This window comes from Odocoileus virginianus, chromosome 25 (genome assembly GCF_023699985.2).
Source record: "Odocoileus virginianus isolate 20LAN1187 ecotype Illinois chromosome 25, Ovbor_1.2, whole genome shotgun sequence".
NCBI classification, from domain to species: Eukaryota; Metazoa; Chordata; class Mammalia; order Artiodactyla; family Cervidae; genus Odocoileus; species Odocoileus virginianus.
The window spans coordinates 32,814,793-32,842,337 of record NC_069698.1 but is presented as its reverse complement, the minus strand read 5'-3'; the positions used below and the strand labels follow the sequence as shown (position 1 = coordinate 32,842,337).

The 27,545-nt window shown below is 35.6% G+C and overlaps 1 protein-coding gene across 9 annotated transcripts in view; it reads right to left on the bottom strand.

Moving 5' to 3' along the window:
* The window catches only part of USP25 (ubiquitin specific peptidase 25), a 153,995-nt gene that overhangs the window by 18,145 nt on the left and 108,305 nt on the right, over window positions 1-27,545 (bottom strand). For 5 of the 9 annotated variants that reach the window (XM_070455092.1, XM_020874611.2, XM_020874613.2 and 2 more), the window contains 2 exons: window positions 23,296-23,409; window positions 20,956-21,051 (listed from right to left, as the gene is read on the bottom strand). The exons of 2 other annotated variants lie outside the window; for them this stretch is intronic. In XM_070455092.1, coding sequence (XP_070311193.1) covers window positions 20,956-21,051; window positions 23,296-23,409 — 210 coding nt within the window. The remainder of the gene's footprint in view (window positions 1-20,955; window positions 21,052-23,295; window positions 23,410-27,545) is intronic. 2 more of the 9 variants (XM_070455089.1, XM_020874614.2) reach the window with 1 other exon arrangement.

The window sequence follows — 27,545 nt, the reverse complement described above, 5'->3', positions numbered from 1 at the left end:
GGAAACCCTCGCACTGGCGGGACTGGGGGAAGTTTTCGGCAATCTAACTGGGAGGAAAAATTAAACAAGGCCCACAGATTACGTGCCTAAAAGCAACTCCCAGCAGAAAAGTACCCCAGATGCCCGTACCCGCCAGCAACAAGCGGGGCGGAACGGAGAGGAGCGGGCGGCATTGCTTAGGGTAAGGACCGGCCCGAAGACCCTGAGAGCAATCGGAGGGAGCTTTTTTAAACTGTGGGATAGCAAGGGACAAAATTAACTGGCCCGAACACACTGCCGGTGGTTCGCAAAACAAAGGGACTGAGAAGCTCCAGAGAAGAGCCGGCCCATCCCCGCTGGAGGTAGGAGGCAGGGGGGAGGGGAAAAGGGCAAACTCAGCCCCTGAGAAGCCACCCCCTCCCACACTGCAAACAGGCCTCCGGGTTCTAGCTAAAGACTTCCTGAGACCCGACTGGCGGCGCGCGCTGGGGCCGCGGAGGGAAAAGGCGCGCCGCACCCGGGGAGATTGCGCCCAAGCCTCTGGCTGCCTGGGCCGCTCGCCGAGGAGGGAAAAGGCGTGCTGCACCCGGGAGAGTGCGCCCAAGCCTCTGGCTGCCTGAACCGCTCAGGCCGGGGAAGGCACAAAACGCAGGAGCAACCGAATCCGCGCTTTTGTGGAGTACCCGAAAACTGGAACCGCACTCAACGCAGGGCCCGCTCCATATAGAGCAGCCGGGAGCCTGAGCAGTGTAGACGGCGAAAGCACAGACACCCGTGAGCGGGGAAAACCCAGTGTGGCCAGAACACGGTGAGTGCTATCCACACAGAGCGGTGGCTGTCTGCAGCGCCCCGCCCTCCCCGTAGCAGGACTGAACTGAACTAGCGAACCTAAATAAGAGATCACCTCCGCCCGCCTGTGTCAGGGCGGAAATTAGACACCAAAGAGACTGCAAACAGAAGCCAAATAAACAAAGGGAACCGCTTCAGAAAGGACCGGTGCAACAGATTAAAATCCCTGAAGGTAACACCGACTACACGGGAAGGGGCCTACAGATATCGAGAAGTGTAAGCTGGAAAGAGGAGCTATCTGAAATTGAACTGAACCTACGCTGACCGCAACAATCCCAGAGAAATTCCTAGATATATATGTACATATTTTTTTTTTAATTTAAAAATTTTTTTCCTTTCCTTTTTATTTTTTCTCTTTCATTTTCTTTTATAATTCCCTATTACTACCCCATTACTCCTCAACTTTCATTTTCATATATTTTTACGATTTTTTTAATTAGGGAAAAAAATTTCTCTTTTGTTTTTCTTTTTCTTGTTTTTCTCTCCTATTTCCTTTTAGAGTCCTCTAATACTCCTTTATTATTCCTTAACTTTCATTTTCATTTCACTATAACCTTGCCAAAAAAAAAAGAGAGAGAGAAACCCTATTTTAAAACCGAACTTCATATACAGTTCTAAATCTTTTTTTGTGTTTTTGTTTTTAAATATTGTATTTCAAAGAGTCTAACCTCCACACTAGATTTTCAATCTTTGTTTTTCAGTAGTATGTGATATAAATTTTGGTCATTTAAGAATCCAATATTCAGTTCCCATTTCTATTCAGGAGTGTGGTGATATTCTCCCACTTTTGACTCTGTTTTCTACCTCAGAACACTTCTATTTCCTCCTTTCCCCTTCTCTTCCCAATCCAACTCTGTGAATCTTTGTGGATGTCTGGGCTACAGAGAATACTTTGGGAACAGATAACTGTGTAGATCTGTCTCTCTCGAGTCCCCTTTTTCTCCTCTTGAGTCCCCTTTTTCTCCTCCTGCTCACCTCTATCTCCTTCCTCCCTCTCCTATTCTTCATGTAACTCTGTGAACCTCTCTGGTTGTCTCTCACGGTGGAGAATCTTTTCACCATTAATCTAGAAGTTTTATTATCAGTGCTGTATAGTTGGAGAAGCCTTGAGACTATTGGAAGAATAAAACTGAAATCCAGAGGCAGGAGACTTGAGCCCAAATCCTGAGAAAACCAGAAAACTCCTGACTACACGGAACATTAAGGAATAAGAGACCATCCAAAAGCTTCCATACCTACACCAAAACCAACCACCACCCAAGAGCCAATAAGCTCCAGTACAAGACATACCACGCAAATTCTTTAGCAACACAGGAACACAGACCTGAGTGTCAACATACAGGCTCTCCAAAGTCACACCTAACACAGAGACCCATCGCAAAACTCATTACTGGACACTCCATTGCACTCCAGAGAGAAGAAATCCAATTCCACGCACCAGAACACTGACACAAGCTTCCCTAACCAGGAGACCTTGACAAACCAATCGTCCAACCCCACCCACTGGGTGAAACCTCCACAATAAAAAGGAACCTCAGACCACAAGAATACAGAAAGCCCACTCCAGACACAGCAATCTAAACAAGATGAAAAGGCAGAGAAATACCCAACAGCTAAAGGAACATGAAAAAAGCCCACCAAGTCAAACAAAAGAGGAGAAAATAGGGAATCTACCTGAAAAAGAATTTAGAATAATGATAATAAAAATGATCCAAAATCTTGAGAGTAAGCGTAAAACAAAAAGTAATTGTTTTTCCTTGTGTGACCCTTTAGACAATTACTGCCATAGGCTATCAGAAGGTTTTTGCGTATTTAAATATTTCAGATGTCATCCTTTTGGCTGAAACTAGTATGACCAAAATAAAATTCTCTCTCAAATAATAATATAGGTTTAGATTATAAGACAGAATAATACTAAATGATTATCCATTCTCTCACCTCCCTTCAAAATGCAGGCTGTGATTTTTTATAAATAGTAAACAGATTTCTGTTAGAGAGTTAGATTATCTGTCAGCTTTAAGATGATGTTTACCACTTGATTTTGTTCTACTTACGATTCTCCTAATTATAATGATTAAATGCCACTCACAATTTATAGGTGTTTTATTAAACCAGTAGAGGTAGAAATGCCACTCCTAAATTTTTCAAACACAAAAATTCTCAATTTTATTAGCATAAATTATCAATGAACGTTTTTTATCAACTTCCTTCTCAAAAAGTTCTTCTGACTTTCAAAATATACTGCATCATATATATTCCTTCAAATTTCAATGAGGTGTTCCACGCTGGTATATTCAGGAGATCTCTACACAATATACAGTTAACATTTAATGGGGTCCTACCAATCAGGCTCAACATTACCTATTAGGTCTTACTTCCTGTTACTCCTCTATTTAGATCAAGCTCCACTCGCAAAATGAAAAGCCTTTGTTTCTTAAGTTCTCTACTTGGATGATGTCCTTGAAATCTCCCATCAAGCCACACATGATCCATTCAATGAGACTGGTTAAAATCTGTTTTTTGAAATCTTCTTCCAAATGATTTCTAGTTTGACTTTTTTCTACTTTTCTGAATCACATGATAAAACATACTCTACATGTATTATTTCTTATAGAAGTTATATCTGGGCTTCCCTTGTGGCTCAGCTGGTAAAGAATCCACCTGTAAGGCAGGAGACCTGGGTTCAATCCCTGGGTTGGGAAGATCCCCTGAAGAAGGGAAAGGCTACCCACTCCAGCATTTGGGCCTGGAGAATTCCAAGGACTGTATATATAGTCCATGGGGTCGCAAAGAGTCGGACACAACTGAGCGACTTTCAGACTATTTAAAATACCAAATATACAAATATATAGTATACTCTGGAGGCAGTAAGATCTAAGGCAAGATTAGCTAGAGTAAAATTCAGAAAGCTAAATATATCATTTTATTTTAAAAATTGATAGTGTACTAAGAGATACAAAAAAATCTACTTCAAATTCCAGAGGATCAGAATCACATAGGTTATAGTCTTTGACTGTATGTTATATAAACAGGAATTAAAGGCAACTCCCAAACTAAACACTTAGGAATTTAACAGTTTTCTTCTATAAACTATTCTTGGACCAAAGGAATCAAAATTATAATAATATTGGGAATATGAAATCTCAAAATCTAAAGGACACAGCCAGATTGGTACAAAGGAAATTTCAACTTAAGCAATATAAAATAACATTTATTTCAAGAAGCTAGAAAAAGAAAATAAACCAAAATAAAGAAGAAAGAAAATAATGTGGCAATTAGATAAAGACCACAAAAGGCTTTTTCTTTCCAAAAATCTGAATAGAAGACCAAAAAAATGGGAGAAAAAGAACATCAGAAATCAGGAAGGTGGTAATACCAAAAATACAGGAAACAGTTTTAAAATTTATAAAAGAATAATACACATAATTTTATGCCAATAAACTATAACATCTTTATTAAACAGATGATCATCTAGGAAAATATAAGTTATCAAAATTACAAAGCAGAAAAACTGAAGACACCCAGCAAAACTACAGATAACTGAAAACGCTGCCTACAATCTATACCCAATAAAGGAATTAGGCTCATTTTGTATTAGAGTTGTGCTGTTATAGCAAATCTTCAAAGACCAGATGACTTCTATATCTAAACTGCTCTGAACATAAAAAAGGGGGAAAATTTCTTTATTATATAAAACTAGTATGATCTGAATATTAAAAATTGACAAATATTTTTACAAAGGCTAATTTTGCCCAGACATCTAATTTTGATAAACTTCCTTGTATACATAAAGAAAATATAAGAAGAGATAGTGTTTACAATGAATTAAAAAAAAGATAGATCAATGCTAAGATCTTTCCTTTGCAAGAATTAAGCATTAAGAAGAAATCCGTGCAGAATCTCTAATAGATGCATTTAAAAAAAGAATACCTAAATTTCAATAGCAATCAGTTTAAAATAAAACTTTAACTGTAAATTTAAGAAACTTTATTTTTAAATCTATAAGAGACTTATATACATCCTATTTAATAATAAAACACTACAAACATTCACATTAAACTCAAGAACTAAGCAAAGGAGTTTATCACCATTATTTTATTATTTAACTACATTCTGAAAGCCTGAATATATTTCAGAAATGAAACAAGAAAAAAGTATACCAAAAATTACTCTGGTAATGAGATAACTGGGCCTTCCCTGGTGTATCAGTGGTAAAGAATCTGCCCACCAATGCAAGAGACAGGGATTAAACGATCCCTGGGTCAGAAGATTCTCTACAGCAGGAAACAGCAATTCTTTCCAGTCCTCTCGCCTGGGGAATCCCATGGAGAGAGGAGCCTGGCGGGCTACGGTCCACAGGTTTCGCAAAAGAGCTGGACAGGACTTAGTGACTAAACAACAACAACAAATGAGATAATTACTAGCATGCAGTTTACTGAAATAATCAAGAGAATCCACTGTAAAACTATTAGAAAAAATAAAGTAATAAAGTAATTTGATACTATATGAATAAACACAAGTAATCAGCTTTCCTACAAGATACTCTAACAATAATTTGAGGATAAGTAACTCAATTCACAGAAACAATTTCTACACATCTAAGATTAGATTTAAAAAGAAGGTATAAGACCATGCTGAAGTAAAATAATAAAATCTTACTTAAGGACCTAAGAGAGGGCCAAAAAAGTGAAGAGGCATATCTTATTCTGAGAAGACTCAAAATACTGAGAAATATAATTATCCACCTGACTGTAATAATATGAGGTACAATCCAATTCTGAAAGGATTTGAGAACATAGGTGAAATTAAAAATTATCAAGACAGAAAAAATGAAACCTGACAAACTTTTCTTTGGTAAAATTAAAAGGTGTTTCTCCTACAAAATGTGAAAATATATTACAAATGGTACATAATGTAAATAGGTATAATGTTCAAAAAGAGAAAAATCATCAATGGACTAGGGAGACCCAAAAGAACCCACTTATAAATGATACTTAATACTATATGATAAAGATAGCATTTTAAGTCTGTGTGCAAAGAATGTATTAGTCAACATGACATAAATCATATTATGTCTGGACTATCTAGATATTTCTCTATTTGGAAAAAACTGAAATCTTATATCTGGGATTCAAGCAAATAAAAAAAAAAGTGACAGAATTAAAGATAAGCATAATTTTGGAAGAGATCATATACTCTCAAATCCATAAAGGAAATATTGCTATATCTTATTAAAAAAAATAGGTACAGTTAAGATATCACAAAATATAATTTACAAATTTATAGATGATTCAAATTTCTTAGCAGATCAAATGCTCATTTAACTTAAAGGGGGAAAAAACCCTCTAAAAAATGTACAAAAATGGATAGTCAGTGAACATAAGAAATACCAACAGAAAAAAAATTTCAGAAAGATACTAAGTCTCACTAAAGATCAGAGATACATAAAATAATGTTATTAGCCTTTTCATATCATTTTGCAAAGTAACAAGCAACAAAAGTACAAACTAGTATAAATATTTGAAGTCAACTTAAAGGTATTTTATTAACTTATTTTATTAATTAAAATATATTTATTTATTTAAATTAAACAAGTGAGTTAAAATTCATAAATATTTTGACTGGGCAAATCTACTATTCTATCTTCACTGAATTTTCAATAATATATTTAGGTTGGTGCAAAAGTAATTATGATTTTAGATCCTGAATTTTAAATCATTATAACTAGGCTCAAACACATCTTTTATTAATCAAAATAGGAACCATTACAATCAACACATTTTTGCCAATGAGAAATGTTTGTTTACTCCTGTAGGATAAAAATCTGTGCTTTAGGATTCCACAAACTCTTGGAAAGCATCTTTCGCCTCCTGCTGGTTGTGGAAGTGTTTTCCCCTCGTAAGGTTGTTGAGATGCTTGACGAAGTGGTACTCAGTTGGCAAGAGGTCTGGTGAATATGGCAGATGAAGCAAAACTTCGTAGCCCAATTCATTCAACTTCTGAAGTGTTGGCTGTGCATGACATGCGGTTGTCGTGGAGAACTGGATCCCTTCTAATGATCAATGTGGTCTACAGGTGTTGCAGTTTTTGGTGCATCTCATTGATTTGCTGAGCATTCTTCTCAGACGTAATGGTTTCACCAGGATTCAGAAAGTTGAGGTTAATCACAGCAGCAGCAGACCACCGAACAGTGACCATGACCTTTTTTTGAATCAAGTATGGCTTTGGGGAGTGCTTTGGAACTTCTTTTCAGTCCAGCCACAGCTGGTCACTGCAGTTGTCTTATAAAATCCACTTTTCATCACACGTCACAAACTGATTAGAAATGGTTTGTTACTGTTGCATAGAGTAAGAGGCGATAACACATCAAAACGAGTTTTTTGATTTGTGGTCAGCTCATAAGGCTCCGCTTACTGAGCTTTTTCACCTTTCCAATTCGCTTCAAATGCCGAACGACCATAGAATGGTTGATGTGCTCTCGGGCAATTTCTTGAGTAGTTGTAACAGGATCAGCTTCAATGATAGCTCTCAACTGGTCACTGTCAACAACCAATGGCTGGCCGCTACATTCCTCATCTTCAAGGCTCTTGTCTCCTAGACAAAACTTCCTGAACCACCATCGCACTGAACATTTGTCAGCAGTTTCCAGGCCAAATGCATTGTTGATGTTGTGAGTTGTCTCCACTGCTTTATGACCCATTTTGAACTTGAATAAGAAAATAGTTCAAATTTGCTTTTTGTCTAATGTCATTTCTTTTTTTAAAATGTCATTTCTATAGACTAAAATACATATAAAATAAACAGCAAGTAATGTCACTAGCAAAAAACATAAAGCAAGAAATGTGCATTAAAATGATGTACAACATAGTTACATTTAAAAATGTACATCAAATGTCGAAGTTAAACAATGCAAATCTGCAACTACTTTTGCACCAACCTAATGTGTAAAACCTAACATTCTCAAAAATTGGGGTGGAGCCGTCACCACAGCCTTTCCCCCACATGCCAGCTGGCAGCTGAACAATACAGAGAGTGATTCATTAAACACCTAACACACTGAACCTACAGAGAAGGACCCCAGCCAGCCGCCTTTAAGTGATGGATGCGCTGAATCTACAGAGCAGGGCCCCACCCAGGGTGCCCCTTTAAGTGACGGATGCGCTGAACCTAGAGTAGGACCCCAGTCAGGGTGCCCCTTTAAGTGACGGATGCGCTGATTCACAGAGTAGGACCCCGCCCAGGGTGCCCCTTTAAGGGACTGATGTGCTGAACCTACAGAGCAGGACCCCAGTCAGGGTGCCCCTTTAAGTGACGGATGCGCTGATTCACAGAGTAGGACCCTGCCCAGGGTGCCCCTTTAAGGGACTGATGTGCTGAACCTACAGAGCAGGGCCCCACCCAGGGTGTCCCTTTAAGTGACGGATGCGCTGAACCTAGAGCAGGACCCCCAACCAGGGTGCTCCTTTAAGTGACTGATGCGCTGAACCTACAGAGCAGGACCCCTGCCCAGGGTGCCCCTTTAAGTGACGGATGCGCTGATTTACAGAGTAGGACCCCAGCTGGGGGCCCCTCAATGTGCCTGACACGCCAAACAGAGAAGGACCCCAGGTAAGGGAGCCCTCTAAGTGCCTGAATGGGCGGAGCTGCAGAGAAAGACTGGCCGAAGAGGTATTCTGATTGTCAGCTACAAGACCCTCGAAAAAAGACTCTGATAGGGCCATAACTCCTGCGGAACAGGCAGTTCGTGTCCCTGTATACTTGGCACTGCCAGGGTCCCTGCCAGCCAAGCAGCTGCGCAACCTTCATGCACAACTCTCACTGGGCCAGAGCTGCCACAGGCAAAAAAAGGCTTGCATCTATGTACACAGGGTCGCTTAGGTAGTGTCCGATTCTTTGTAACCTTATAGACTGTGGCCTGCCAGGCTTCTCTTGTCAGGGAGGCGGGGTTCTACAGGCAAGAATATTGGAGCATACTGGCCAATACTGGTTGCCATACCCTTCTAGAGCACAGTATTTCCTGCTGCCCTAGCCTCCAACTCCCCTGAGTACCTGGTGCTGCCAGAGCCCCTGAAACCCAAGCAGCTGCATCACCTCCACACCTGGCCTTCACAGGGGCAAACCCAAGTCCTCCAGGGCAGCCTCAGGAGCAAACCCCAGTGCACAACCCACATGCAGCGGTGGAAATAAAACCACAGTTGAAACCCAGGAGCAATGTGACTAAGGAAGAAGACCCAAAACCTTCCCACCAGCTGTACAAGCTGCAAAGGAAATTCACACGATCTACTAGGCAGACTCTGTCTATGGAATATATAAAAGGTCATTGAGAGCTCCTACAAAAGAAAACACACTAGTTTTGATAGCTGTGCACGTTGGAGGCAAGAACACATAGGAGTAGGACCAGATTAGAATCTCAGTTGGCCCCAGGAGATATCACAGTGTTGGAGGGCATCCTAGGGACGTGAGGTTTACTGTGACTCCCAGCGAGGGAAAGAACTCTGACAGCAGGGACTCATGAAACAATATTCTTATGTTTTGACTTGTTTTGTAGACTCTTTTGATTTTTTTTTTCTTTGTAGTAGTTGTCGATTTTATTGGCACTAAGAAATCTAATTAAGCTTTTGAGTTTTTTCTTTTTTTTCTCAGTCACTTTTTTTTATTGTTGTTATAAACCTCTGCCTTTACACTGGGCTTTCGCAGTTTCTGGGGAGCTTTCATTTTTTTTTTTTTCCTTTTAATTTTTTAAACCTATTATTTTTTCTATTAAACTCATTACTATCATTATACATTTACTCTTTTGTTTGCCTTTCCTACTGTTCTTTTCCAATGCAGTTAACCTTTAATGTATAAAAAACTTCTTCATCTACTTAACTTTATATATCTATTCTTTTTTCTTTTTTCCTTTTCCTCTCAACATATTTCTTAGTTTTATTTACTTTCACCACTTTCTCCCCCAGTCGGCACCTTGCTTTAGTTTGTTTCCGGTTTGTGCTTTACTTTTGTTTTGGTGGACATAACTTTTGGTCTCCTTTGTCTTTCAGGTCAATATATTTATTTATTTTGTTGGACTATTTTGATTTTGCTTATGGGTGTGTATGTACATGTGTATATTCAGTCACACTTTTTATTATTGCTGTAAACCTCTGCATCTACACTGGGCCTTTGTCATTCTGTGGAGTTTTCCTTTTTCCTTCCATTTGTTCCCCTCTTCTCTTTTTTCTCTTTTCTCTTTTTTATAATTTTAATTCTTTTAAAACTTATTATATTTTTTCTACATTTATGCCTTTGTTTGCCTTTCCTACTGATCTTTTCCCCTTGCAGATAATCTTTAATATATATAATAAAATCTTCTTCATCTACCTCTATTTAACTTCGCATATCTATTTTTTCTTTTCTTTCTTTCCTTTTCTTTCAATATATTTGCCAGTTTTATTTTCACTGCTTTATTCCCCACTTGGCATTTGGCTTTAGTTTTGTTTTCCAGTTTGTGCTTTAGTTTTGTTCTTAACTGGTAAATATAATTTTTTATTTCCTTTGTTCTCCAGGTCAATCTATTATACTTGGACTACTAAATGTAAATAGCCCAAAGTATTTACACTGGACTGCTTTGACTTTGCTCACGGGTGTTTATGTATATATTCCATTATTTTAATTATTATTTGCCTAACTTTGTAACTGCCATTTGGGGTTCATTTTTGTTTTCTCATTTTTTGTTGTTTTAATCTCACTTAATGCCACTAACAAGACACTTGTGGAATCTTTGTTCCTGCCTAGAGAACATGCCCTGAGCCTCTGGAGTGGGAGCAGTGACTCTAAGACCCTAGACGACCGGAGAGCTAACCCTCGGGAGTGTCAGACAGTGAGAACTCACACAAGGAAACCATCTGAATACAAGACCCAGCATCACCCAACCACCCTAGCAACCTGTGCAGGATGCCTCATCTAAACAACAGAGAAGACAAAAATGCAAACCCAATCAGCAGCAGACAGGATTACCACCTCACTCAGTCTTGCCCATCAGAGGAAAAACAGACCGACAGACAAATAAACACAGCACAAATATCACCCTACATGAAGCTTACACAACCTTAGGAGGAAAGAAACCAAAAGGAAGAATTCAACCTTGAAGCCTGGGAAAAGGAGACCTCAAACACAGTAAGTTAAAAAAAAAAAAGATAAGGCAGAGAAATACTACACAAATTAAGGAACAAATCAGAAACACAGAAGTCCAAATAAATGAAGAGGAAATAGGCAAACTACCTGAAAAAGAGTTCAGAATAATGACAGTAAAGATGATCAAAAACCTTGAAAACAAAATGGAGAAAATACAAGAATCAATTAACAAAGGCCTAGAAGAATTAAAGAATAATCACACAGACAAACAACACTGTTACTGAAATTAAAAATACTCTAGAAGGACTCAATAGCAGAATATCTGAAGCAGAACAAATTGGTGAGCTGGAAGATAAAATGGTAGTAACTTCTGAAGAGCAGAATAAAGTTAAAAGAATGAAAAGAACTGAGGATAGTCTCAGAGACCTTTGGGACAATATCAAACGTACCAACATTCGAATTGTAGGGGTCCCAGAAGAAGAAGAGAAAAAGAAAGGGTATGAGAAAATTTTTGAAGAAGATTATAGTTGAAAATTCCCCCAACATGGGAAAGGAAACAGTCAAGTCCAAGAGGCACAAAGAGCCGCATACAGGATAAATCCATGGAGAAACATACTAAGACACATACTAATCAAGCTAACGAAGACTAAACACAAAGAAAGAATATTAAAAGCAGCAAGGGAGAAGCAACAACTAACATACAAGGGAAACTCCATATTCTCAGCAGCTGATCTTTCAGAAAAAACTCTGCAGGCCAGAAGGGAATGGCAGGATATATTTAAAGTACTGAAAGGGAAAAATCTACAATCAAGATTACTGTACCCAGTAAGGATCACATTCAGAATTGATGGAGAAATAAAAAGCTTTTCAGACAAGCAAAAATTAAGAGAATTCAGTACCACCAAGCCATTTTTACAACAAATGTTAAAGGGACTTATATAGTCAAGAAATACAAGAGAAGAAAAAGATCTACAAAATCAACCCCAAACAAATAAGAAAATGGTAATAGGAACATATACATCAATAATTACTTTAAATGTAAATGGATTAAATGCTCCAACCAAAAGACACAGACTGGCTGAATGGATTACAAAAAGAAGACCCATATACATGCTGTCTACAAGAAACCCACTTTATATCCAAAGACAAAAAGTGAGAGGATGGAAAACTACATTCCAAGGAAATCAGAAGCAAAAGAAAGCTGGAGTAGCAATCCTCATATCAGACAAAATAGATCTTAAAATAAAGAATATTACAAGAGATAAGGAAGGACACTACATAATCATCAAGGGATCAATCCAAGTAGAAGACATAACAATTGTAAATATATATGCACCCAACATAGGAGCACCTCAATACTGACAGATATAAGAGGAGAAACTGACAGTAACACAATAATAGTCGGAGACTTTAACACCCCACTCACACCAATGGACAGATCATCAAAACAGAAAATTAATAAGGAAACACAAGTCTTAAATGATACATTAGATGAGATGGATCTCATTGATATTTTCAGGACATTCCATCAAAATGCAGAAGAATACACCTCTTCTCAAGTGCACATGGAACATTCTCCAGGATAGACCACAGCTTGGGTCACAAATCAAATTTAAAAAAATTGAAATCGTATCAAGCATCTTCTTGACCACAACGCTATGAGACTAGATGTCAGTTACTAGGAAAAAACTGTAAGAAACACAAATGCATGGAGATTAAAAAATGCATTTCTAAATAATCAACATGTTACTGAAGAAATCAAAAGGGAAATCAAAAAATTTCTAGAAGCAAATGACAATGAAAACACAACAACCCCAAACTTAAGGGCTACAGCAAAAGCAGTCCTAAGAGGGAAGTTTATAGCAAAACAATCCTACCTCAGGAAACAAGAAAAACTTCGAATAAACAACCTAACTTTACACCTAAAACAACTGGAAAAAGAAGAATAAAAACCCCCAATATTAATAGAAGGAAAGAAATTATAAGATCTGAGTAGAAATAAATGAAAAAGAAATGAAGGAAACAACAGTGAAGATTAATAAAACTAAAGGCTGGTTCTTTGAGAAGATAAACAAAATTGACAAACCTTTAGCCAGACTCATCAAGAAAAGTAGAGGGAAGAATCAAATCAATAAAATTAGAAACGAAAAAGGAGAGGTTACAACAGACAATGCAGAAATACAAAGGATTATAAGAGACTATTATGAACAACTATATGGCAATAAAATGGATAACCTGGAAGAAAGGGACAGATTCTTAGAAAAGTTCACTCTTCCAAGAGTGAACCAGGAAGAAATAGAAATTATGTACAACCCAATTACAAGCTGAAATGGAAGCTGTGATCAAAAATCTACCAAAAAACAAAAGCCCAGGGCCAGATGGCTTCACAGGAGAATTTTATCAAACACTTAGAGAAGAGCTAATACCTATCCTTCTAAAACTCTTTGAAAAAACTGCAGAGGAAGGAACACTTCCAAACTCATTCTATGAGGCCATCATCACCCTGACACCAAAACCAGACAAAGACAACACAAAAAAATAAAACTACAGGCCAATATCACTGATGAACACAGATGCAAAAATCCTCAACTAAATTTTAGCAAACTGAATTCAGCAACACATCAAGAAGTTCCCACACCAATGATTAAGCTGGGTTTATTCCAGGGATGCAAGGATTCTTCAATACATGCAAATCAATCAATGTGATACATCATATTAACAAACTGAAAGATCAAAACCATAAGATAATCTCAATAGATGCAGAAAAAGCCTTTGACAAAATTCAGCACCCATTTATTATGATTAAAACTCCTCAAAAAATGGGCACAGAAGGAACCTACCTCAACATAGTAAAGGCCATATATGATAAGCCTACAGCAAACATTACTCTCAATGGTGAAAAACTGAAAGCATTCCCCCAAAGATCAGGAATAAGACAAGGGTGTCCACTGTCAGCACTATTATTCAACATAGTTCTGGAAGTCCTAGCTACAGCAATCAGAGAAGAAAAAGAAATAAAAGGAATCCAGATCAGGAAAGAAAAAGCAAACCTCTATCTGCAGATGACATGATTCTGTACACAGAAAACCCTAAAGATAGTATCAGAAAACTACTAGAGCTAATCAGTGAATTTAGCAAAGCTGCAGGATACAAAATCAATACACAGAAATCACTTGCATTTCTATATACTAACAATGAAAAATCAGAAAGAGAAGTTAAGGAATCAATACCACTCACCACTGCAACAAAAAGAATTAAATATCTAGGAATAAACTTACCTAAGGAGACAAAAGAACTGTGCACAGAAAATTATAAGACACTGATGAAAGAAATCAAAGATGAAATAAACATATGGAGAGATATTCCATGTTCCTGGGTAGGAAGAATCAGTTTTGTGAAGATGACTATACTACCGAATGCAATCTACAGATTCAATGTGATCCCTATCAAATTACCAATGGCATTTTCCCCAGAATTAGCACAAAAAATTTCACAATTCATATGGAAACACAAACGACCCTGAACAGCCAAAGCAGTCTTGAGAAAGAAGAATGGAGCTGGAAGGAATCAACATGCCTGATTTCAGACTATACTACAAAGCTACAGTCATCAAGACAGTATGGTACTGGCACAAAACCAGAAATATAGACCAAAGGAACAAGAGAGAAAGCCCATAAATAAACCCATGCACCTATGGGTGCCTTATTTTTGACAAAGGAGGCAAGACTATTCAATGGAGCAAATACAGCCTCTTCAATAAATGGGGCTGGGGAAACGGAATAGCTACATATAAAAGAATGAAATATGTAAAATGAAATATGTAAATTAGAAATTAGAAATGTAAATCAAAACCACAATGAGATATCACCTCACACCAGTCAGAATGGCCATCATCAAAAAATCTACAAACAATAAATGCTGGAGAGGGTGTGAAGAAAAGGGAATGCTCCTGCACCATTGGTGGGAATGTAAATTGATACAGCCACTATGGAAGACAGTATGGAGATTCCTTAAAAAACTAGGAATAAAACCACCATATGACCCAGCAATCCTACTCCTAGGCATATACCCTAAGGAAACCAAAATTGAAAAAGACACATGTATCCCATTGTTCACTGTAGCACTATCTACAATAGTTAGAACATGGAAGCAACCTAGATGTCCATCGACAGATGACCTGGATAAAAAAGAGGTGGTACATATACACAATGGAATATTACTCAGCATTTGAGTCAGTTCTGATGAGGTGGATGAACCTAGAACCTATTATACTGAGTGAAGTGAGTCAGAAAGAGAAAGATAAATAACTGTATTCTAATGCACATATACAGAATCTAAAAAAATGGTACTGAAGAATTTATTTACAGGGCATTAATGGAGAAACAGACATAGAGAATAGATTCATGGACATGGGGAGAGAGGAGGAGAAGGTGAGATGTATGAAAACAGTAACAGTATGGAAACCTACATTACCATATATAAAATCGATAGCCAACGGTAATCTGCTCTATGTCTCAGGAAACTCAAACAGGGGCTCTGTATCAACTGAGAGGAGTGGGATGGGGAGGGAGATGATGTATGTATACCTATGGCTGATTCATGTTGAGGTCTGACAGAAAACAACAAAATTCTGTAAAGCAATTATCCTTCAATAAAAAAATAAATTAAAAAGAAAAAAAAAGTGAAAGAGAAATGTTTACACTCTATGTTTTGATATATGTGTATTTTACTAGTTTAAACATCACTTTCTCTAAGAAGTCCTCTGGATAACTTTTTTGATTTTCTTCCATTATATGTTCTTCTTCCATGTCAAAATGCTACTTTATCATACTGATTTTAACCCCAATCAGTATTTACTTTCTCCTAGAAAAATAAGCTTCATTAAGGTAGAAACTTAGTCCATCATTTCCCCAGCTATATTCACTAGTACCTTGATATAAATACTTTGATATAAGCACATAATAAATACCTTTTGAATATGCCCATCAACAGAATGGGACAAAAATAGTGTAGTTATTCAATGAAATACCATTAAGAAAATAAACAAATTCTAACTATATCCAATAATACATATGAAGCTCCAAACATATTCTTGAGTAAAAGCAGCCAGATACAAAGGATCTACAGTAAAAGACTCAAGGTATATAAAGTTCAACAAGAAAACTTACTTTGTCAGGAGTTCAGATAACATCTACTTTTGGATGGGGGAAGAGTGTAGTTCACAGGAAGGATAAACAAGGGTAGTTTCTGGAGTATTATAATGTTCTATGTCTTGACCTGATAGGTAGTTACATGAATATGTGTACTCTGTGATAATTTACTGAGCTGTAAACTCATGAACTGTGTACTTTTCAGCAAGTTTTATAGTTTAGTAAATATATTTTCATAACTACTTAATAAACAGAGAAGTAATAATAACAGGAATTTAAAAAGAAAAAGCAAACTGATAAAGTTATATAAACTGGGAACAGCTGTTATGAGGCAATGAAATAACTGTTATGAAGCAAGGAAAAAAGTTTCATAATATAGTAGTGCTATTGCTTCACTAAAATCCTAAGGGCACTTTAATAGGTATAAAAAAATACATAAAAGAAAATTTAAAATATCTGAAAATGAAAAAAATAATACTAATCCAACAATTTTAATTATGATATGACCCCTCCCACTCCTACTACCATACATACACATATGAGTAACTAGTACTTTGAGAGTATTATTCCTTTCCTTTCCTTCTAGCTTTTATTTTTTTTTGCTTATCATAGTAGCCTTGTATTGCCTTTCTCTGGATTTTGTTTTTACATGACAGAAATTTCTGTCTTTAAGCCACTATGATTTGGGGACTTGCTGTTAACAGTGAAAACCAATCATAACAAAGTCATCTTGGGAGGACTTACCTGAATGTCTTAAGTGTCTGCCTGCATATTAACTCTTTAGTATTCGGTTTATAGAGGCAGACCCCAATGTGGGAGGGCCTGTGGTTGAAATAGTAACTGTGACTGACCAGATTGCTAACCCTTCCTAATTCAGAAGTTAAGCCTTACCGAGGACACTTAACCCAGCGAGATGTAAGTTTCACTGACCAACTGATCTTTTTATCAGTAACAAAGCTAACATTTTCATCATATGGTTTTTCAACTAGCAAACATATATATAACATTTAAAAAATTGTTTTAATTATAATGCATAAGGAAATCTATATTTAGAAGTACTTAAATATGCACAGAGTTGAAAAACATCTTCTCACAGCAAAAAAGCTAATATAAAATAAATCCAACAAAGATTTTTCTTTAGTACTGTGATAGGACAGAATAAATATTAAAAAAGAAAAAAAAACCAACAAAAAACCTTTACCTTAATTTATCATAAACCAAGCATTATAAAGAAAGAAAATTTATACTATACTATATCTGATTTAGGGAACATAGGAAGACAGACGCAATCGTCATATGTTAGATTCTGTGCTATATATACATATTTTGTGATTTAATACTGAATGTCAGTAATGATTAGAATCAAATGTCAAGAATGTACAGAACAGTTAAACAGATCAACTGTTGTAAAGGGAATCAAAAACTCTGTCAAAAGATCTACAGCCAAAAAAAAGAGGCCGAGCTTATATGGTTATATTATAAGTGAGTTCTAGTTTACTCTTAAGGAACAGTTAATTCTTATGTAAATTACACTAGAGCTAAAGAAAACAGGACAGTAAAGGAACTTAACAAGTATAACTGCAAACCTGGGAAGACAGCCCCCAAATAAAAACATATAGCAATTTTTTATTTAATATAGAATGCAGAAAGCCCAAATACAATGCTACAGTTAAATGTAAATAGGGTATTTTTGAATTTATAAAATAAAAATTAAGAACAATGTTTTAAGAAAAATTATAGAAAATTTATAATACCTTTCTTGAAGATGACTTTTTGCATAGCAATGAAACTCCAGAAAAGAGAGGAAAGATAGTATAGATACCACAGTATTTTAAAAACTGCTTTATAGAAAAAGGTACCATAGACTAAATTCAAACAGAAATGGCAGATGGGGAAAAAATATATGTCATATGTCCAAAGAGAGGGTAATATATAATAAATGAGAGCACATCTATACCACAGAATACTAAATGCAGGTGGTATAGACAATGTGGTAGATATATTGGCCTAAGAATACTCACAATATGTTTCTGAGTTATAAAATATAAATAATTATAAAATAATATGAATAGTGAAAGTTAAAAAATTCTCTACGAATGTCTTTATAAACAAAATAAAAATATCAGAAAGGCTATACAAATGTTAGAAGTAGTTAGAACAGGGCAGCAGGAGAGACAGTTATTATTAGTTTTATTTGAGACACCACTATTATTACTGAATGGCTGCATTTTGTATTATGTTATTTTTGTTATTTATAGGACATGTTCTCTCAAATTTTATATTATCAGCCAGAATTTTCAAAATGCTAATCATTTACCTATACCAAAAATATACACTAATTATAAACATATTCCTATATTTTATATATTTATATATTATAGAAATATAAGTTATATATATATATTTATATATCCCTACATTTATATATATATTTGTGTATATATATATTAAATATAAACATATCCCTATATTATGTATGTATAGAAAACATACATATTCCTCAATTACAGATAGATGGAAATGTAGAGAAATAATAAACTTTAGAGATTTTCTGCTGCATCAGAATCAGCAGGTAAATTTAAAAACAAATATATGAGATACAGAAAATACACAAAGAGCAAGATGCAAAGGCCATCCTGAAAGTGACAGCGAAAGAAGATCTCAAGATACTAGTTACATATGAAGAAGAGAAGAAAACCAATGCAGACTGGAGCAGGTCATAAGGCTCCAGAACAGACTTCTACAAAAAACACAAAACAACAGCAACAACAGAAACACACAAAAACACTAACGAAGAACAGAGCAAAAAACTAGGCAAACAACAAAAAAACTGACTAATTCCAAAGAAAATGAAATCTGAGGGGGGAAAAGTACAATAATAATGTTTATGACTCAGTTCAACCCTAAGTAGCACACAAAAAGTAACAGCACAAGCTGAGAATTCCGATTTAATCCAATGACAAAAATTCTGTGTGTTGATGTAGGGATAAAAATTGTTTGTCTTAATGTGTGTATATGAGGCAGGAGAATAAAGAGAGCTTGTCAATCACATTCCATGGTCGGGAATTCAACAGGAAATAGGTAAACTAAGAATCACAAAATCACAGGCATCCTTCTTAAAGAATTAAAACCAGAAGGATTTGATGCAATAATTGAAAAGTGTTATCACTGATTGGGGGTGGGGGGGATATGGTGTGATTACCGTTGTTTATAGTATGTATTATTAGTTGGCTCTTTGAAAGTATCCATGTATTAATAAAAGTGAAGCTTCCAGTTCAATATAAAAATACCCAAACTTGACCAAAAATGACAATGGTAGTGTAAATGACAGGTAACTCTTCCACAAAGTAGATGAACACTTTAGAAGACATGTATTTAGTGATTTTTAAGAAAAGAAATGTAGGTTACCTGGGGATAAGGCTAGAATTTTTAAATATAAAAGTTGTTTCTCTTTCTTTTTATGGTAAAGTAGTTTTCAAACTCTCTCATGGGATCTTAACAGAGTGAACAACTCATTTTGGGATTAGTGTGCCATAAATTTAGTTGTTTAGCATCTAAAGTCCTGTATCCCAGGAAATCCTTCCGTCCCAGGCATACCAGGATGCTTGGTCACTCTAATTCTAACCAGTCTAACGTGTTTACTGATCTAAGTCTACTATTAACAAGGCCTTTGTTTGTACTATATACTGAAAGAAATACTAAAAAGAAATTTCTTAAAGATTGAGTTGAAAGGTGGTAGAGTATAGAAAAGGGAAATTTTTAAATAGTAAATGTCAAGAAAGGGAACATATAACTTACATGGCTTGTTGACGTGAACTACACCACAATAAAGTTTGTTTTTTGTTTTTGTGTTTGTTTTTTTGTAAATAACAAACACTAAAGGGGAGGGAGGAGTGAAAAAAAGTGATTATTTTTGGTTAACCTCAAGTTGGGCTTTGCTGATAGCTCAGTCGGTTAAGAATCCGCCTGCAATGCATGAGACCCCCAGGAAGGTCTGCTGGAGGAGGGCTCGGCTACCCACTCCAGTGTCCTTGGCCTCCCTTGTGGCTCAGCTGGTAAAGAACTTGTCTGCAGTGTGGGAGACCTGGGTTCGATCCCTGGTGTGGGAAGACCCCCCGGAGAAGGGATAGGCTACCCATTCAAGTATTCTGGCATGGAGAATTCCATGGATGGTATAGTCCATGGGGTTGCAAAGAGTTGGACACAAGTGAGCTACTTTCACTAAAGAAAGTGAAAACCAAATGGAGTGTTTTCATCTTTCAAATATATAATAACAAATAATACTGTTATCAAAACATTGTTAACATCTGGCATAAGAGAGAAGAAAGACCTAGTCACAGAATAATGCATCAGCTTGATGGTCGCATGTTTTGAAGTAACTACGATATTAAAATTAATTATGAGGACCATAATTAAGAAACATAAAATAATGAATGAATTATTTTAGAAACAACTAAATGAAGAAAGCAATTTAGTATGAAATGATAATAAAATCAAAGCCATACTAACTAATAATATTATCAGAGGAAAAAAAAAATTTACCAGAGGCAGATACTCAGTTCCTACTTTTGCTCAACAATACCCTGTATTTGCTTTAAATATATATACAATTCAAACTCCTGCTAACAAACCAGAGGTGTACTATTAGGGTAACTTGGGTAAAATGCTTTGTTTTTGTTGAAGTATCTGAATTAAAAAAATAATCAGTCTTAGATTCACGTATAAAAGAAACCCCCAGAACATCAGGTGGTCATGGCTAAGCTATGAAGAGAGAAATTACATAGGAAAACAAATTTAATTCAAGGAAATGCAACATTTTAAGAAGTTCACTTAAAAAAAATAAATAAAATGAAAATGTTCATTGTACCTTAAAGAACCCTGCTTCAGGGCCACACCTGTCATACACACTCCGGGATTTACCTATGGCCATGATAATACCTTGCATGTTCGGTGTCATCATGATCTGCCATAAGGGATTTAAAGTAAGAACTTTTGAATGGTTATCATAGAGAAAAAAAAAAAATCACAAAAACAAAATAATTCCTTTACATGCAAGTTGAAAGTCCTTTGATTTTTACTATAAATCAAACATTGCACTTTTTTTGGGTAGCAAATGTGATCTGATATGCATGTAAGTATCTCTCAAAATCTTCCATACAGGGCCACAGCTAGCTGGCATGGTGCCTTTGTGCAAAGTGCAAAAAGGCATCCCGTCTGAGCTGAAGAATTTTTTAAAAGGCACCGCCTTCTTGACAATTTAGAAAAATGTGCTGCTCTGTAAGAGAACCATTCAGAAAAATCAATGTTCTTTTTATTTAAAAACATGCTTCTTCTTTAAGGCTTGGTGAGCTCAGCATAGGCTAAATTCCAGCTCCACTCTGCCAGCAGGCCAGGTACCCCTGCTTGTACAACCATACAATCTAAACATCTAAGCAGCAGCCCTGTATCCATATAACTTATTTTTAAGAGTTACAAGGCACATGCACTGCTGAACTATCACTCCAATGAATTAAAACACACACACACACACAAAACACAAAACTCTGCCAATAGCATAAGCAGTTGCACAAATGATAAGTGTTAAATAATTAATCACAATTCTATTTTTGTAAATGCCAGAAGGCTTACCCTAAAACAAGCACTAAGATGCTTGATCAACAAATTAACATTTTAAAAAACATTTTTAATACAACATGCCAGTTTCCATAATCTTCAAGTACCACCAACATAGAAATGGTTAAATAGAAAAATGTACTGCTATTAAATATTAAATATTTAAGTATTTCTTTGTTCTCACAATAATTTATTTTGTATAATGGATTTGAGCATCTGCAGATTTTGGTATCTGCTGGGGTCAGGGAGGGTCCTGGAACCAATCCCCCTGGATACTGAGGAATGGCTGTATTCTTAAATGCTTATATTTTAAAATATCTGAAAAATGAAAATCTCAAGACACTATGAAGCTATAATATTGGAGCAATCAAGAGACTGCATCCATTACCTCTGATTCACTAGAAGTACTGCCCATAGCATATTTTGGATCACACACAGATAGTTGCAATGTATCTAACTATCTGCTTCAGAAAATCCTTCTGATCAGTTCCTAACTCACAAATCTACTTCTCAGTCTCTTTATGGCCCATGCTTTCTTACAGTGGCACAGTAACAGTAATGTCTTTATGACACCTCTGATTTTTGGTGATTAACGCATGAAAGTGAAGACACTCATACAAGAGTTTAATTATAACCTTGAAGACAGTCTGAAAAAAGTTACTTGGAAAAAAATTAATATACATTCAGTTCTCATCCATGCCAGTAGTAACTAACAAATGATAGAATTCAGGATCTGTCTTCTCTGTTGTTACTATTCAGAAACAGCTTTACTGGCTTCTCTCAAATACGGAAAATATCAAAATTGAAGAGTGTTAAGAAAAAAGTGGTAAAGGGGGGGAAAAATCTGATGGGATCAAGACAACAGCAATTTTCACCTGGATTCCCAAGAACCATATGAAGCAAAAGTGACTCCATAATGTTAGAAAACTAAGTAGATGAAAATTAACAGTGGAGTGATAAGAAGAGATAAGATGAGGTGCCCAGTGTACAAAATACTGATAGGTATTTAGCAATGCTGATGAATTATTCAGTTCAGTCACACAGAGGTTGGGAAAAAACAAAACCAAACCAACCCCAGTCTGCCATATTGCAGGCAGTCTCCTGCACTGCCAGCGAATTCTTGCCCAACTGACCCTCCAGGGAAGCCTATCTATTTACTAATATACACCACATCAGACTGCAGGATCTCCTGGTAGGAAATAGTGGGCAAAGTATAATTGATACTTCAAGCAAAACAGGAAAGGAGAATAAAAGTTTTAAGTGCTCAAAAAATTTTTGCTATTTAATTTAACAAACTTAATTAAAACTTACCAACCTGAGAGTAAACAAATTCTGTGTGTGAACAAAGGAACTAACTCTTGCAATACAAAGCTATTCTTTTGCAAATTCATAAGCTTTCTAGTTACATTTTCACTTGAAATTCAAAGTATTTAATACTGTTAGCAATTGGTAAGGTAATTTCAGACTGTGGGTGGCAAAGCTGTATGTTATGCGGCAAGAGACACAGTGTGAGGGTGCAGGCATGCCCAAAGCACTTGCATTGAAATAGCAAAAAAACAAGTGGAAATAGTGCCAAGGGCTACAATAAAGGTACCTCATCATCATAACCCCCCTCCTTTGACTCAATCATAAATTTCCCTACATGAGGAATCTCCACCTCTACAACTTGCTGGTTAGAAGGTGGCTGGCTTGTGGTATTTTCAGGTTTCTGCAGAAAAAAATCATTAGTGTGAACATTAGAAAAGAGAACAATGGAAGCCCTCAGTTTAAGTGCATAGACTCTTGATCCTTTTAAAACACCTGTATTTGTTTAGTAGAAAATAAAACCATCTAAAGTTGAACATCAAAGCAAATGCATTAATTCAGTAACAACACAAGATCTCTAGCTTTTGCTTTGCATCTAATATTAAATTAAATTTAAAAGTGTTTTTTTTTTTTCTCACAGAGCACCTTGGATTCCAAATTTGTAGAAACAATTAATACTCAAGTTGTATATCCTACTGCTGTCTTTATTGATGAAAGATTTATTTATTTTTAATTCTAATAACTCTATACAGGTTTTTTTGCTATTTTCATCAAAATAAGATATGACCTCCTCCAACCCCAGGACAATATGTAAGTTTTCCTTCTCATGATTTACCATCTATCCTTTCTAATAACTAATTATATTGCCACTTAATATCCATAATCTCTTGTGCCTAACTCAGGTGCCTAGCACCTGGTATAATATATTTACACCATGAGTTCTCAATGAATTCTTGTTTTTGGAAATGCTACTAGAAAGTGATATCAATTTTAACAACTCAGATTTGTTTTTTTGTTAAATTCTATATACTTCATTAAACCAATGGAGTGGAAGCCAGTGTAAAATCCAGAAAGTTCACTGAAAGACACTAATATGGTTCATTCAAAATACTGTTCAGATTTCACAAGGATCCTTTTTTACTGAATAGATGACTACCATATTCACTATTTATCTGCAAACAAATTTCAAGAATACTAACGGTGCTTGAAAGCAGACTGCTTAACTAATTTCAAATTGCACCTTTAAAGTTTTCCTACGCAAAAATCAACTTAGTTTTGACACCAAATAAACAGAAAATATTAATGAAAACGGAGTGGTCTTACTGCAGTTTAAAATACGGGTAAATTTTAGTATCGTGAAGATTTTCTGACTTTTTCAAAGTATATATGCAGAAAAAGTTTAATTAATAAAACAATAACAGTGGCCAAGACTGGACTATTTTTTAAAATGAAATGCTATTTTTAACCACGACATTTTCAGGAAAGGTTACTTTTGCTTTGTTTGAGTCTTTGACTTTTCAGGAGGATATAACCAGCCTGCCTGGTTGTCATGATCAGGAGAGAGTATTCAGCTAACCTGAAATCTGATACATTAATTGCCGTTCTATAAATGATAGAAATTATAAACATTATACTATGATGCTTCTTGGAATTGCTTATATTTGAATAATCTTAACTCAATATACTAACGCATAGCCTACAGAGATAAGCTTGGCCCATGACATTTAATTAAGAATTTATTGAGAGAGAGAAAAAATAATAAAAAAATAATCAAGAGAGAAAATATTGTCCTAGGTTTCCAGTCACAAGAGTGAAATATAAGCAGGTAAACTAAGAAATTTGTCTGGACTTTTGGTGAAAATTTTCTCACAAACAAACCAATTCAAACCAATAATATATTGAAAATAATAAATATAAATTTAAGGAAAGTATCAACTAGGAAATGCACTCCTTAGAATACTGATCTCTACATAGCAACGTATTTCCTTTGGAAAAAATAACTGCATTTAGGAAAAACAAATGTTTTGTAAACCTTTCCAGTTACCAGAAAAACAGTTTAAACAGCATATTATTAATTATTTGGGTGAAAGTTGAAAAGGAAGCAGCTTTCGGCACACATTCTGTAGTATTTCTCATGAAGCTTAGATACCTTAAATTACCATAAAATCTTTCATATAAAGAATTTTAAGGTTCACTGAAATAAAGTACAAGGATATTCAGGAGCTTCCCCAGTGGCTCAGGAGTGAAGAATCTGCCTGCAATGCAGGAGCCCCAGGAAACCTGGGTTCAATCCCTAGATCAGGAAGATCCCCTGGAGGAGGGTATGGCAACTCACTCCAGTGTTCTGTTTGGAGAATCCCATGGACAGGAGCCTGGTGGACCACAGCCCATAGGCTCGCAAAGAGTTGGACACAGCTGAAGAGACCGAGCACGCATGCCTAAGGATATCTTTTCCTTTTACGGTCACATCCTCTATGAACACCTTAATAAAGGCTGAACTTAAAGGAGGTTAAAAATAAATTCCTCAGTTAATAAGCTGCAAAATAATTAGATCACAAAGATTTTAATTAATTGCCTGAAATCTATTAAATACCCAATTTGTTAAAAAAAAAAAGTGGTCCCATTAAAGGGTGATTAGAAAGTTACATATTTTCAACCCCTTTGGATTCTTCAATATGCTCACAGCTTTTAACCTAATAACTCCACTATGGAAATCTAAAGAAATAACCAAAAATATAGAAGAATTTTCATTTTTTAGCAGTCGTTTTAAAATCATGTAAAAGTAGAAATAAATATATAAGAAGGGAATGAGTAAGTAAACAAGAATTTGATCACTCAATGAATTATTATTAAGTCATTAAACATTTTTTACAAATAATCTGCAACAGGAGGAAAGTTGTTTAGTGACAGAAACATTAAAACGTAAAATTGTATATTCAGTAGTAAATCAACTACAAAAATAAATCACCAATCTGTATGTAAAAATAAGAATGAACGAAAACACACTAACTTATTAAGTGATTAACTTTGGGTAGCGGAACTATGCATGATTCTGAGAGTCTACTTTTTGTATTTTTAAATTTTCTAAAATATTTCATTTAAAATTAGAGATTCTCTTCTAAAATGCAAGCTGTCTAAACATCTGGAGAGTATCTCTCTATGGCTTCTGTGATTCTAAGCTTCTCAGGAAATTTTTCTTAACACTAATGTCAAAACTTTATATACTGTATATTTGTGAAATGGTTAGGATTTAAGTAACAGAAGGAAATAAAGAGGTACTTAAGGTCTACACTATATGCCAGGCACTTAAAAAATGATCTTAATTCATCCTATAATCACCTCCATTTTATATTTTTAAAAAACTTAGTTTAGAAAAATTAAGCAACTTATTCAAGTTTGCATAGCTTGCAGGAAATAAAACTAATATTCAAAACCCCAGGACTATTTAACCCCCAAAACTAAAGACTCTTTGCAATTTACTTTCTTTGCTGTTATTCAGTCACTAAGTCATGCCTCAGTCTTTGCTACCCCAAGGACTGCAGCATGCCCAGGCTTCCCAGTCCTTCAGCATCTCACCGAGTCCACCAAATCGGTGATGCTATCCAACCATCTCATCCTCTGCTGCCCTTAGTTTCTAAGGCATACCTTTAAATGAGAAAACCCAGTAATTTTAATGATCCTAAACAACTGACCATGAGACCAAGAAACACTGGTCATACAGTCATGATCAACATACTCTTAGACATGGTGCAGGATTTATACAGACAGTGGGACCAGCTATTGGTTTTTTTACTACAGAAGATAAACCAAATTGAAAAATATTTATGCTAGCTAATCTATTTTCTCAATGCCATTCTTTTTCAACTAAAGGTGAAGCAGTAGGCTGCTACCTTGTAAGATAATAACCACATGAATAAACTATCTAAATTTAAGAGCTAATTTCTATAAATTTAAACTGCACCTGATTAGCCAAACTAAAAAAAAAACAAAAAAATCCCACCACCATGATTCTACATTAAGCGAAGTAATGTTTCCACCTTTTTGATATCAGTTAAAAGGATGAAACTTACCAACCATAATGCAGACTCTAACAAATAAAAATCCTAACTAGCAAAAGCCCTAGCAAAAGATGTTTTTAAATCAGGCAAAAATATTTCTCCCTTGAATTTACTTCTGTGCTTTTTCTTCCTTCCTAAGGTGTCCTCTTCTATCATTCACTCAGATCTACTCAAAAAAACATTTTCCAGGAAGTGCTTTAGAATGAGCAGTTCCTCAAGTTTTTTATAGTCTCTAGGGTATTTGCAGAATTTGGAATAATAATAAAAAGCTATATTAATACTTTTTTCATGGTAAGAAGATATGTAATAAAACTTTTTCAAAAAGGAAACTAAATTAAAAAATAATTTATCAATATCACTTTGCTCAGCAAGATATAATTAAAAGACTATCCTATTAATTGAACATTTTGGTCAATATGGCCTTATAATATTAAAGGCCACACTGTTATTAGAGGGTTACTGTTGAGATTAAGCTCCATGA